The sequence below is a fragment of the Harpia harpyja genome, chromosome 19, assembly GCF_026419915.1.
Source record: "Harpia harpyja isolate bHarHar1 chromosome 19, bHarHar1 primary haplotype, whole genome shotgun sequence".
Taxonomy (NCBI): Eukaryota; Metazoa; Chordata; class Aves; order Accipitriformes; family Accipitridae; genus Harpia; species Harpia harpyja.
Genome location: NC_068958.1, coordinates 6,078,843 through 6,092,991, shown reverse-complemented (window position 1 = coordinate 6,092,991; position 14,149 = coordinate 6,078,843). Strand labels below are relative to the sequence as shown.

General features: G+C 44.2%; 1 protein-coding gene across 3 annotated transcripts in view; it reads left to right on the top strand.

Annotated features, from left to right (window-relative positions):
• Positions 1–14,149, top strand: part of ABL1 (ABL proto-oncogene 1, non-receptor tyrosine kinase) — an 82,817-nt gene that overhangs the window by 53,090 nt on the left and 15,578 nt on the right. For 2 of the 3 annotated variants that reach the window (XM_052814864.1, XM_052814865.1), the window contains exons 2-4: positions 5,490–5,663; positions 6,411–6,706; positions 12,948–13,220. In XM_052814864.1, coding sequence (XP_052670824.1) covers positions 5,490–5,663; positions 6,411–6,706; positions 12,948–13,220 — 743 coding nt within the window. Of the gene's footprint in view, positions 1–3,396; positions 3,501–5,489; positions 5,664–6,410; positions 6,707–12,947; positions 13,221–14,149 lie in introns of all 3 variants that reach the window. The other variant, XM_052814866.1, reaches the window with a different exon arrangement.

Genomic DNA, 14,149 nt, shown 5'->3' with positions numbered 1-14,149 from the left:
GCTTGTCATTTCATAGGAAAAGCTGTAACTGTCTTCAGACCTAAAACTGATCATCCACAGACATGTTAGTCCTTCCCTGAGCAGTCTGGGGCTGCTTAGTAAACCAGGGAAATAAAACAGTAGGTCTCGATGATTCTTGCTTGGTGCTTTCCCTCCCCAGGGCTCAGAAATGGGCAAACTCCACTACTTCTGCTCCCTTAGTAAGGAAGCAAAACCAAAAATTATGAAGGTGAAGTTTTCAGAAATACACAAGTGTCATTGAATTTCACTTGGATCTAGTTACTCTCTCCCCTTCCTCTTCCAGAGGTTATAATCTAAGGTCAGGCAGCAGCTTAGTAGCAGATTTGGGAATAAAATCTAAATTTCTGCCATACCCACTATTCCACTCCATACATTTACAACTGTGATTAGCTGGCTGGAGAAAGATTATATTTACCATGTCACTAAGGGGTTATAAGTGGAATAAACTTAGTGAATGAACTGGAGTGGAACCTGCAGGCTAATGTAAGAGTAAACTTTCAAAAAAACCTGACCACAACCAAACCAGCCAAACAAACAAAAAAACAACAACAAAACCCCCAAGATGATAGAATCATCTGTTGGAGGAGTGGGAGAAGCCACATCATCGGAGGTGCTTAGTGTTAGACAAAATAAAACACTGCAGTTGACTGTGAGGGCCTGTTTCTGCATGGGCAATGCAGCAGGAGCCATGGGTGGCCTTGTTCTCTCGTGCTTGCATTCAGCAGACTTGGTTTTCCGTATTTAGAGTGCTGGAGGTTCCTGGTGGCCATGCAAGAAGCGAGCGCAGCCTGCCTGCAGGACGAAAGTGCCTTGCTGGAGGTGGAAATAGGGTAGCACAGCTGGGGAGACTGGCCCAGCACAGACCCAGAGGGGGTCTGGTTGAGAGAGGCTGGATCTATTTTTGCACTTCATCTCTGTGTAGAAATACGCAATATTTAAAAAGTGATCATTTGTCTTCATGCTGGCTGTAAGAATATGGACTTTCCAAATATCAGCCAAGAGCAGAAGTGACAGCCTTTGTTGCAGGAGGTTATATGGCCTGTGCGATGGAGTGGGTGACAGGAGAGGCTGAGCATGATCTCACTAAAGGGGTGAGTCTGAAATAAAACATGAAGCCTTTCTTCTTTTTGGAATGATTTGGTTTACAGATTTTTTTTTTTTTTAATTTTTTTAAAATCCATATTCCATCAGGCATACGGAATCCGTGAAGGGCCGCTAAGGTAATACAGGGACAGAGAGGCAGCTGCTCCATCATACGTGCTCAGAGTTGGGAACATTTGGATGTATTAAATCTGCATAGCTATTTTGCCATTTATCATGATTTCTTACAGGGGAGAAAGAGAGTAGGGGGAACGTAGGGAAAGGAGAAGCTTTAGATAGCATGTGCTGTACCTCCAAAGAGATTACTAGACGTGTTCTGCGCTCCCTTGCTCTAGAAACCTCGTGGAAAAAATGCCAACACGGTTTGTAAGACCACAGGATGTTTGTTTTGTAGGGAGACAGGAGGTCTCTTCCTTCCCTTGGGACTGCCCCACAGTCAGCTGTGGAGGAGCCGAGTGTAATTCTGTGCTTCTGCCTGTTTTCCAGCCCTTCCCTTGAATTACTAAGGAAATTTGCTTGTGTTGGTCTAGACCAGAATTGTTCATATCTGAGAACTTATTTCACAGTCCCCAACAATGATTCATGACTTCATATAAACAGTAATTAGCAGGAGATAGTTACGCTTATGAAGCCTTCTAGTGTGCAAACAGAAATATCTCCTGGTAAAAACTTTAATTTAGGGGGGAAATGAAGACATTCTTATGGCTAATGCCCCAAAATAAAAGCTGCTGTTGTCTTATTTCGAAGTCTGCTCTGCTTTAATTAAGAGTCATCATTTAGTTGGTGTTAGTGGAGAACTGAATTACAGCGTTGCCTCGGGACTCCTCACAGGAATCCAGGTGTCATCCAGAGCACGGTATGATCAAAGTGATAAATTGCAGTCTTACTGGGATGCAGCAGAAGACAAAGTGGATGCGTGGAAGGAATCACAGCGCAGAGATAACAGATTGAATTACGCTCGCTTCCTGCCCCGTCGCCGTGCCAGGATACCCTCCTGTAGGTGTCGCAGCCAGGCTGATTTATTAGGAGGAATCTGGTCCATTGAAGAACTCGGCAGTGCTGTAAAATTGTAGTTAAAAGCAGCAGTAGGAGGTGAAGAAGCTGTAGTGTGTTGAAAAAGACCCTCAATACGTATGAACAGCAATGTCTAATTCCTGCTCTGAAGGACCGTAATGTCTGGGCACATTTGCTAGAGAACAGCTCAGAGGGATAAATACTGCTGACAGCCGGCTCTACGTCACTCCCAGATGGACATGTCCTGTCTGCTTCTCTCGCTTCATGGTTTTGTGTCCTGAGTCTGCTGACAGCCTCCTTTTGGGGCCCAGACCTTTAAAAGTGTGTTTTGTCACGGTCTATCAAGCTTCTGCTACACTCAGGTCACCACAACTCTGCTCTTTCCTTTACGCTCTTCTCCATGTTGACTCAGGGCCTCATCCTCTCTGCTGCCCTTCATGCTTCACTCAGTTACCGCGTTTCCCACCCCAGTTCTTAACTTGGGGATCCTACCTTCTGGAAACACCAGCCCTAACCCAACCCGAGAGTTGGGTCTTGCACCTCCCCGTCGTGCTCTCCTGCACGGCACCGTTCACACGCAGCGTGCACCTCCGCTGGGGTGCCAGTGGCTGAGCAGGGGTGTTGGCTTGGAGGATACAGAGGATACGAGCCCATCCGTGCATAGCATCCTATGTATTCACTGGGGGACTTGTGTGGTTTTCCAGCTTAGAAAATTCTCATACGTTTATTTAACAGCCCTTGCTCTTGCCAGTCCTTGGGTTTGCAGACAGTTATCACGGAGCCAGTGTTTGCAGGAATGTCATCGAGCAAAACCAGCCTTCCTTGACTTTCACACCGCAGCTTGTGGGTGTTTTCGGTGTTTGACACAGTGTTGTCTCATGGTCTGAATTGAAGCGCATACCTTGGCATCCATGTGTAATGAGTCAGTCCCAGCGCCGCCGCAGCCTGGGCATGAGGGAGGGATTCTTGCGGAGCGCTTGGCTTTCCTCCCACATCCCCATCCATGGCCGTGCATGAGCCATCCTTTGCTGAGCTGCGATTGCCCTGGAGTTGGAGGGGAGCCTGCCTTGGATTTCCTGCCTTCCTGTCGAATCAATCCCCCGTGGGGGAGGCATTTTCCTTCCTAACAGCGGTTACGGTCCATCCCACTGTGCAGCATGTACTGTTTTGTGCCATACTTGGGGGAGAGCATCACAGCATCGCTCCTCACTGAGGTTGTGTATCTGCTACTTGCAGTTCTCTGCTGTCTGTCTGTTCCAGGTGTTTACTGATGGTGTAACTCCTTGGAGTATCTCCAGTCACTGCAGCGCCCTGTGTTTGATAAGGGAGCTTAATGGGCTTGACAGGATCAAAGCGTTTTCATGGTAAAATGATTATAGCTTAATTTTCTGAAAGTGGATTTTCTGTTTCTTTTGTCATTGTCGCTCTTGACACAAACCTGAGCTATTAAAATGTATTCTCCTGCAGGAAACGGGAAGTAAGGATGTCGAGGTGCTTTAAAAAACCATCCAACACACCACCACATTTTCTGACTGTGGAATTGTTTAGAAAGCAGAGTTATTTGACTTCTCTATCTCACTATAAAAATATATCTCCCTGCAGATATGGTTTGGCTAGGAAAACAGGCCCAACGGTGTGTATACGTGCTGTTTTGCTCTCTGCCTGCGTATACGATATTACCTTTTCCAAAGAATACAGTAGTACTCATGTTCATAAATAATCACCCAGAGAGCCTTTACCAGTGGAGATCTGACCAACACATCGAGGACACCAGATTGTCTGTGCGTGAATAGTGGCACTTTCACCGCTAAAGCTTAGAAAATAATGGGATTTGTTATTGTTTGTAGGGTTGGGGTTTTGGGTTGGGTTTTTTGTTTTTTTTTTTTTAGCATTTCCCCATTGGGAAATGTATTTTGGACGTGTCCCAATCCACACTTGACTTCCATACATTTTCTGGTGTCAGTCGTATCAGTTTTTCACTGGTTTACTGGTGCAGCTTATACTGGATTTCCAGACCAAACAAGCAATAGTGTTAGAAGCATATTTTGGTGTGATTGCGTCTACACAGCAGCCCCTTGCTAGTGAGTATTACAAGTATGAAGAGAGAACTGTGCTCCCAGGTGACCTGATAATGTAGAAAACACTTGGCCTGGGATTTCTCCCTCCAAAGCTCTGCTGCGTGTGCTTGTGTAGAAGAGGGATTCAGCAGTGAGTGAGGGGAGCAGCGGAGGCTGATGCTGAGTAATGAAGAGCAATTTCATGGCGCAAGGGGCTGGGTGCGATAGTGCTGTGTTTCCTGTCCCCATAGCTGCGCTGACACGATAGTTTGTGTGCGGTGCTGTGACCTTGCTCAATGAACTCATCCAGATGGAAAATAACCCTTCAAAAAACAAGATTTTCACAACTTAATGTCCTGAGTTTGTGCCAGCACAGTCATGTGCAGGGCTGCCAGCACAGCTGGGGGTGGCACATGAGAGTGAGGGGGCACAACTACCTGGAGCATCACTGCCCCAAACTCTTGAATCATGGTCCAGAGGGGAGGGTTTGCAGGAGCAACTGCAATAAAATTCCCCAATGTACTTGGACTTGCCTGATAACTGCTGAACATTACACGCCTAATGTGCTGCAGTGTACAAAAAACTTTGGCAGTTGGTTTTTACTTAACTGTGAAGCTCAGTTTTTAGGAATCTTTTTCTGGAGGGGTCTCAGGGTTCCTAAAAATGTGGAAAGCCCATTGTGCAAAGAAGTATGCTTGCTGCTGTGCTCTGGTTTCAAGAGCGGCAGGCAGGAGAGAGGGCAGCAAAAAAGGCACAGCCTTGTACTCAAGAAGAGAAATGATAAAAAATACAGTGAAGAATGGAAGTACGTATCCAATTCTTAAATACCATGCCTTATAAATCTCACCCTGCCTGACTCTGTGCTGCACGTTCTGGCGATTTCATTTATAGGATAATTAAGGGATTTACCTTTTAAAGGTCTTGGGTTTGTTTTCAGATCTAACCATACCAGCAGTTAGGCATGAGCCAAAGGATTTACAAGGAGCAAACAGCCTACGTGAGCAGCGTTTACTGGAGGGAGGGAGAGGGGCTTTCCTTCTCCTGTGTGCCATGGGAGGCAGGAGCTGGGGGGGGACAGCTCTGCAACAAGGGTGTCCTGCCGGTGTGGCAGGAGATCTGTATTAAAGAACTGTCCATATCTGTCCTCTGACGCGTGAGGAGCACACATGTCAAGAAACAATGCAAATTTCAAAATCAGAGTGCATGGGTTAACCAGATGGCTTTTATCAGCAAAAATGAACCTGCTTTTTCCTCTCTCTCTCTCTCTCCCTCTCCCTCTCTCTCTCCCTCCTCCAGAAGCCCTTCAGAGACCGGTAGTGTCAGACTTTGAGCCCCAGGGTCTGAGCGAAGCAGCTCGCTGGAATTCCAAGGAAAACCTTCTGTCCTGTCCTAGTGAAAATGACCCCCATCTCTTTGTTGCACTATATGATTTTGTGGCAAGTGGGGACAACACTCTCAGCATAACTAAAGGTAAGGTAGCTGGGCAGAATGGTACTGGGAGTGTGTGAGAAGGCGTAGAAAGAAAAGTCACTGTGGAATAACTAAGTTATACACTAAACCCTATGGAATTTTTTTTACTGTGGGAATTTTTCTTAAACAAATACAAATATTTCACAAAGTCATAACCTTTTAAAAGGTTAAAACTCTGAAGTTTTTGCATTGGGCAAGAAACTGTTTGCCAAAACTAAGGTCTCCATTAGGAGCAAGAATTTGAACTGAGAAATTAAACTAAGCTGATTTTAGAGGCTGGCCTCTATAATTTTTGTAGTTCTCCAAAACACAGTCCCCATATGAAGAAGAACTGTACAGATAGTGTTTTCTTACTCAGTCCTGTTCCTTATGTGTACTCCAAGTCACATCTGCTTACCTTGCTAATTGATACTATTTTTTTTAATCATTCATCCACTCCTGTTCTCTCCTAGTCCCATCAAGCCAACTCAGTTCAAATAAAATTTTGTGGATTCATTTTTTAAGCTCAAGCAGTATCAGAGCTGGTGGAGAACTGCACGAGAGCCTAACTCAGTCCTGAAGCATGCACGTGACTTTATTTGGCTTTGAGGGGTCCACTCAAGCTTAAAGAAACACACATGCTCCCTGCTCATTCAGATACCTGTTCTTATAGGAGATTATTTAATGATCTGTTAGCTGGAAAGAACCTATCTTTGTCCTCAGTTCCCAGGTTTGCTATGCCTAAATATATTTTCTTCTTGCGCTAAGGTGAAAAGCTCCGTGTCCTGGGCTACAATCATAATGGGGAATGGTGCGAGGCCCAAACGAAGAATGGACAAGGCTGGGTGCCCAGCAACTACATCACCCCAGTGAATAGTTTGGAGAAGCATTCCTGGTATCATGGACCAGTGTCCCGTAACGCTGCTGAGTACCTTCTGAGTAGCGGTATCAACGGCAGCTTTCTTGTGCGAGAGAGCGAGAGCAGTCCAGGACAGAGATCTATTTCACTGCGATACGAAGGAAGGGTGTACCACTACAGAATAAACACTGCATCTGACGGAAAGGTAGGCTGCAGGCTATCCGAACCATGAAAGAAAACCTTTCCGGTATACTTTGTCCACTGACTGCACAAGGTCAATTGAGCAATTCTGAACCCCGATCACAATGTTCATCATCTGTAGTTAGAGTAAACTGTGAGATTCCAACACAGCAGTGACAAAACAGTTTTACTCCTTTAGCAAATTTCTGGTGAGGTATAGTACAGCTCAGTAGAGAAACACTTTTAAGGTAGGAAATACTAGAGTTGTATCAGAGCTGAATATAACAGATATTATTAATAAGAGATTCTGAGGATGAATTCTTGTCCCATGTGTTCAAAAGATAATCTCTTCGACTGCCAAATCAGAAAAATCAGTGCCTGTTGCTAACAATACTGTAAATATTAGGGACAGAATGCTTTTTGAGCTATTCTGCAGTATTTTTAACTACTGTTTTGATTTCTCTACAGTATTTCAGCGTGATCATTGGAGACGGGTAGGCACTTTCACTTTTGTATGGGCCCTATCTCTAGTTTCTTTTTTTTTTTTTTTCCCCCCTAGATCGTTGTGTACTGTAGCAGTGTTGCAATGCCGTGCTTTGTGGATGCCGCAGAGAAACGTTAAAAGTGTAGTTTTCCACAGATTTTTGTTTGAATTTCATGGAAACATTTCTACTGGCATTGGATTTTGGAAAATCTTGGGTTTTAACTAATCTATTTTAAGCAGTGTCTCTTTAGATCCTGTGCAGAAGTTGAATTGTGGGTCTGGAGCATGGCTGCTGAGGCTCTTCTTGCCAGCATCTAGTAGATGACAGATTCTATGCCATTAAAGTACTTCAAATGAAAAAAATAAAAAAAATGAAGTATAGTAGTGGCCCACTGTGGCCAATTTTCCTTTGTCCTGCGAGAGCTTTATTCTTCTTACAGCAATGTTGACAGCAAAATCTTTAGTATGAAAGCACAGGGAACCAGTACATAGTGTTTCCTATTTATTAGCCTCATCACTCTAAAGCCTTTAATAAGATAAACAGATTTTATTCAGTAATGAAGTACAATCTATTTGCTAAAGCAGACAAAAAGTAATTGAGACAATTCTGACCATGTTATTTAAGGCAACGTATTTCCAAGTTACGACGCTTTCATTATTCCTTTTTCCTCCCATGTAGACACATTCTGTGGTCAAAATCGGCACTGTGAAATGCTGACATGCAGCATACTTGAAGGACTGCATGGCAATCTGGCATATTATTCCTCCTCCTGCCTCTCTAGTTGATATTCCTTCGATTCACATTGATGCTGGCAGATGAGCAATGTTCACATGTGAACATTATGAACTCGAGCCTTCTTCAGTTGGTGTAAATAAGCATGTGTCCATGATGTGATAATACATGTTCTCTATTTTAGCTGTAAAAGGGTTTGACACAGGAAGGCTTTTATCAGAGCAGAGCTGGTTTTCATCCCCAAAACCAGTTCCACAGCAGCAATAATCCGTTCAGGTTTGTATTAGCCAGGTTAACTGTTGATTTTCCACAAAGTTGCTTGAATGGGTGTTTTTGAGAAAAGGTGCAGGTCAGTACAATTCACTAAAGCAGATCTGCAGCTGATGGTGGTTGGAAATACAAAATCAAGAAGTGTCAGTGACCAAGAGCTGTGGCTCCTGGGCTTTGGCTGTTTGTGCAGGAGTGAGCGAAGAGGTAGCCACAGTCCTCCCCATTGCCAGCATCCCTGCGGAAGGGGCGGTGTGCCACATCCATGCACCAGGTGCTGCAGTTTGCAGCCTGGTATGTTAAACCACATCGTTTTCAATTTGTGTTAATGAGCTGGGCAGTGAATTGCAACGGCTTAGCAGCAGATGTGCTGCCCACTCTGCTGCTTGGGCTGCTGGGCTGGGGGACGCCGCACTCTTCCAGCATCCTGTTCCCAGCTGTAAAAGCCGAGGAGCTCGGAAGAGAAACAGCTAATATCCCTACTTTTCCCTCTGTGAAATGGAGACTGCTGGAACAGGTTCCCTGCTCTGAGCTGCTTGTGTCGCACTCTATTACTTGCTTCGCAGCAGAGCACGGCTCTGCTGAAGGAAAGCTCTTACCTTCACCTCCCCGAGCACCTGGGGCCTTCCCAGCCTGCTGTATCATTAGTCAGCCGGTCCAGGGAATTTAATATCTGCAAGTGCTGCAGCAAGGATGAATGGCTTTGGTGGGATCATGTTCTGTGACCGAGATAACGTGCTATCAGGAGAAAGAGGTATTAGAGGAATGTGTGGAACAACTGCTGCTTGGCACAGAGGTGTGCCATGCATCGCACAGCCCTACCAAGGCTTTTTCCTGGGGAAAGTTGAAGGGTCTAGGAAGATGATCAGAGGTGTGTGTGTCTTAATTTTAGCACTGTTCATACTGAATGCATTGGGGTTCAACAACTTAAAGAAAAAATTCCCTGAGGAATTTTTTTTTTAATTTATTTCCCAGTTTAATGGATCATATTCTTCCGGACCACCTTTTAATGTTTTGTTGTGGGTTTGGGTTTTTTTGTTTTTAAGGAAGGCATTAAAAGTGACCTTTCTTGATTTGGCTGGCACGGTGCAGCTAGTCATCTGGTAAACCACTTCCGTGGTACAGAGGACTTGGTTTTCCTGACTTGATAGTACTTGAGGCAAAGCCTCCTGTTGAATAACCCAACTGAATAAACAGTGTTGTCCAGCCAGTTCTTCAAATTCTGCTATCCTCAGCATTACGGACGCAGGACTCGGGTCCTTCTTGAGTGTCTTGGAACCTCCAGTGGCTGAACTGGATGCAGACTCGGTCCTGGAGAAGATCATGGAGCTTCATGGATTTTTTTGTGTGGATGTTCATTTTCTCTGCTGACTGGGGAGGGGGAATCCCATCAGGTTAAGGATGCGTTGGAGGTTAGCATGGGCTGGTTTAACCACCCTTATAAAATAAACTAGCCAGGAAAAAGAGATGTGATCTGGTGGCAGAAGCTGCAGATGTGCGGCTAATTGGTACAAGCAGAGCTACTTGGAACAGGATTGGTGTTACTATTTGACTGACAACATACAAAAATTTTCCAAATAATGTGTCAACAATGTAGCTGGGAAGCAAACTGTCTGAGTCTGTATATAACCTCGCGTGCTGCAGAAACGCTGAGTCTGTTACCTCTGTATGAGTACAGTTAGCAGCACCAGATGGTTTTCTTGGGGGAAATTATCCAGCAAGTGGCTTGAGTTAAGACTTGGTGAACAGGGTCAGCGGAGAAGGGACGTTGCAGTGAATAGTCAGAGTGTGTATGTGGCTCGCTGGGCTGCATCAGCAGCATGCCGTTCATAGCTGCTCCTTGCTTCATCTTGTGATACATGCTTCAAATTCCAGATGAAGATTTAAACACAGCATAACTCTGATTGCCAGTAGTGCTGATGGGAAGTAAGGCCTTCAGGAGTCAGTGTTGAGATGTAATCACTGGGAGGTTAGAAAAACTCTGCCTCCAGAATAAGCACATTTAGTGGGTGGATGTGGTTTTTTAATGTAAATGGAAAACTTCATGTGTGTTAAGGCATGGAGTGTTGTCTTGTGGCCTGGACAGGGCAATCCTCTTCTGTTCTCCATCCTGCTACAGGTTTGCTCTGAAACCTTTGGCTATTTATTTAACTTCTTTCTCCATCTGTAACAAGATCATGTAATCTGTCACACAAAATACAGGTATCTCTAATTCCCATGAGATTTTGAGATCCTGAGATATAAGCCATCATAAAAGCATGGGCAGCTTCCTTCTCCGTACTTCTCTAATACTTCCAAGTGATCCTTGAATTCAGCATAATTTTCTACATCCGTGCTTATATATTTTAGTCCTCAGTGTAACGTGTGAACTGCTCATACCACTGCTAGTAAGTACAACAAGTCCTTCCCAAACAGGTATGGCTTGTTTTAAATTGTGGTTTTACTGGCTAATGCTTGGTGGTCTGAGCCATGCAGCTGTAAAAGCCTCTCTTATGTTGCCACTTTTCTGTTCTCAGAACATCTGTTTTTAAGGTGATGTCACCTCTTTGACCATGAAAGTGGTTTGGTTTTAGTCATAGGGTTGAAATGAGATTTGGTCCAGTTACTTTACCAAAAGAATAACCGACTCATTTTAGTAGAGGACATGCTCCCCAGGAGGATGCCTTTATTTTCTAGAGATAAAGTTTCCATAGGAGGTTTTTATCAGCAACTCTAGCAAAAAAAGAACAAGAGTGAAAGGAAAGTAGATTTCTCCAGCCCAGGGTGTAAAACCCTCCACTCTGAATGCCTTTGCGCATCCAAAAGTGGATGTGTTGTCACCAGAGTAGTTAATTGTTTGGTTTTAGCTCAAGTGGGCCATTTTAACCAGGGATTATGATTTCCCAACACTGGAAAGGTAGATTTCTACAGCATAGTTGCCTTTTTTGGATGACAAATGCTATACAATGTTCACTTCCCAGAGACCTTACAGGGGCCATCATTCTGTTACAAAGGCCATAGCTTGAAAGTCAACGGCCACCCTGTACCTTGTTGTACCACCCAGTAGTCTGACCTGTCTGTGACTGGTGTGTGGGGTCATTCACGTCTGTGTGTGTTTTCCCCTTTCTGGGTTATACTGTGTGCCTGAGCCAAGCATTTTATCTGCAGCTCTTTCAAATAAGTCCATGAAATACATAGATTGGCAGGTTTTGCCAATTCTGACCATGATACTTACTATACATACATAAGCATGCATAAGACTTAAGTAGGGATTTGGGCAAGCAGGATGCTGAGGGAGTGAGGCACTTTTGTCTATCACTCAGACTTCCTTGGATGATATGGCTGCGCTTTTCACTCACCTTTTCTTATATGTAGTGCCTGTGCTCTCATACGCTTTGGAATATTTGGTCTTCTCCAATGCCTCTCGTTCTCATTTTGGGTTTGTATAGTAAACAGTTGCCTGCAAAGGAGGAGCATCCATACGGGAATTGCCAGTCTCCAGTTTGAGGGTGGTTTTGTCCCTCCCTGCAAACTTTTTTTTTTCTCTTGCAAATGCCTCTCCCTTCTCTGTTGGACATGCTCACTTATTTCTGGAGCTTCACAGGTGCATTTCCTTTTTCCATCCAAAAATTCTGTCCAGGTGGAAGAATCAGAATGTGACCCTAAGTCTGGGATTTTGGATGCCTGGCAGCCTGGTCAACTTCCTGGGCTCCCAAAATCCCAGACAGATGGCCACTGCACATGCACAAACTGTTGAGTGCATATCCAGCAAGTCGAAGCATTTGGAAAGTTTGATCATAGCTATTGGCACATAATGTGCACAGTGGGACCAGTGCATCACACGCATTTCACAGTGTGTGGACTGGACAGAAATCTGGGTGGCTAACGTGGTGCTGCTCTTCCTGCAAGGCTGTCCCTTGCTAGACCGCGGTCATTTGTGAGAAATGGAGCTCTTCCATCTTCTGTGTGCTGCATCCAGCGTAGGCTGTTGCACTTTGATACAAAGATTTCTCCCTCTCCTTCAGGTGTTATCAGCATCACTGTTTTTAAAATTAAATTTCTAGCTTTTGTCACCTTGCCTAGCAGAAGACTGGGCTTGAGCGTGAAAACCAGAAATACAAAGCTCTGGTGGTAGGGAGTTGCTTGTCCGTTATTTTTAGTAGGCTTTTAGGATCTTCTGTATAAATGTTAAAAAGGTAACAAATATGGGTTATCATGCCTCACAGCAGGTTTTCATTCAGTGGTAATGATTTTACTTCTGTGTTATTGATCAGTACCCATCACAAGAATGGAGCAGACCAGCTGCCTAACTTCATGCAAAATACTATGCAGAAGCTTAGGCCAAAAGCAGGGAAGCCACCGGTTTGCTAGTGACACTTCAAGGAGAATTTAGGCAGGTGAAAATGTCATAATCCAAATAGTAATAATGGAATCAAGACACTGAGGTTGACAACCCCCTACTCTCCAGGAAATGTCCCACAATCTTTACTGACCAGCCTTTTGAAAAAAGACATTTCAAGCAACAGCATGCCAATCTAATGCTATTTGCAGTCATTTCTTCCATAGTTTAAGTGAAGTGTGTGCATTTTCTCCTGAATCCATGCATTTCCCATGTAAGCGTTGATCGTTCTCAGGTCTGAACTTCTGAGAACTAGTTACAGAGCTGGTGGAGCTCATAGTACTGCAGATTGAGTAGAAGTGATGTAACGCTTTGCTTTCACAATTTTATAATGTAGTTTCTACAAACGAATGCTCTGATGTGCATTATGCGAATGAGCTTTTCTCTTTCTCTTTGGTCCCTAGCTGTATGTCTCTTCTGAGAGCCGCTTCAACACCTTAGCAGAGTTGGTCCATCATCATTCAACTGTCGCAGATGGGCTCATCACCACTTTGCACTACCCAGCGCCCAAACGCAATAAGCCCACTATTTATGGCGTGTCTCCAAACTATGACAAATGGGAGATAGAGCGAACTGACATCACGATGAAACACAAGCTTGGTGGAGGGCAGTATGGCGAGGTGTATGAAGGAGTCTGGAAGAAGTACAACCTTACAGTGGCTGTGAAGACCCTAAAGGTAGGACTCAAATCTCTGGGCATTCCCATTCATCTCCATTCAGCAGAAAGTGCCTGCCCTCAGGCCTCATTAGACAGTTGGGGTCATTGATGGCACCTCCTTTCTGTGCTGTAGGCCTGGAATAGAGTATTTTTGAAAGAGCTTGATCCTGTTACGGTTTTATGCGATACCTGAAACACTTGTAACTAAACAAAGGAGGATGATAACAGTGCAATTTTTACTTTAGAATGGATGAAACCTTAGAAAAGTAAATAGTGCTGTGATGTCTCGCGTTCAGGGTGTGGCAAAGGTGAGCTGTTCACGGATGAACACACTAACACAAGCTAGCGTATTAAGGAAAATTATGGATTGTGAGTCAGTCAACATAAAATTCAAAGGCTGTGCTTCAGGGAGGCTTTACATGTTTTGATTTTCTGTCTTATGTGGCGTTGTCTTTCCCAAAAGACAAGCTCCCTGTGTACCTGGAAGTCTTAAGCAATTCTTCACAGCTGCTTCTTATCAAAAGATACAAGAGGGGGAAAAAGTGTATCTAGGCTAAAACACATTAAAATTCATAAGTGGCTTTAATGAGGAACTGGTTAATCAGTTCTGTTTCTGGCTCTGCTCCCTGATTTCTGTGTCTTGGTTTCCTTGTCTCTTGAAATGCAAATAATGCTCTGTGAGTTCATAAGGTCATTGCTTAATTCATCTATGTTTATAAAAATGTCTTGAGATCTTCTGGCACCTTCCACACACATTGCATTTGATTGCTTAATAACAGTTTATGCTAACTTGACACCATGTTCTCTCTCCTCCAATGGGGATGTGGTTTGGCCTTGCAGAAACAAACAGAACAGAGTTTTTTGTTTGTTTCTTTTTGTTTTTTGCAGTGGAAATTTTGAAGTGGAGAGAACTGTGTAGATGCTTCAGTGTCAGGGGATGAATGTTTC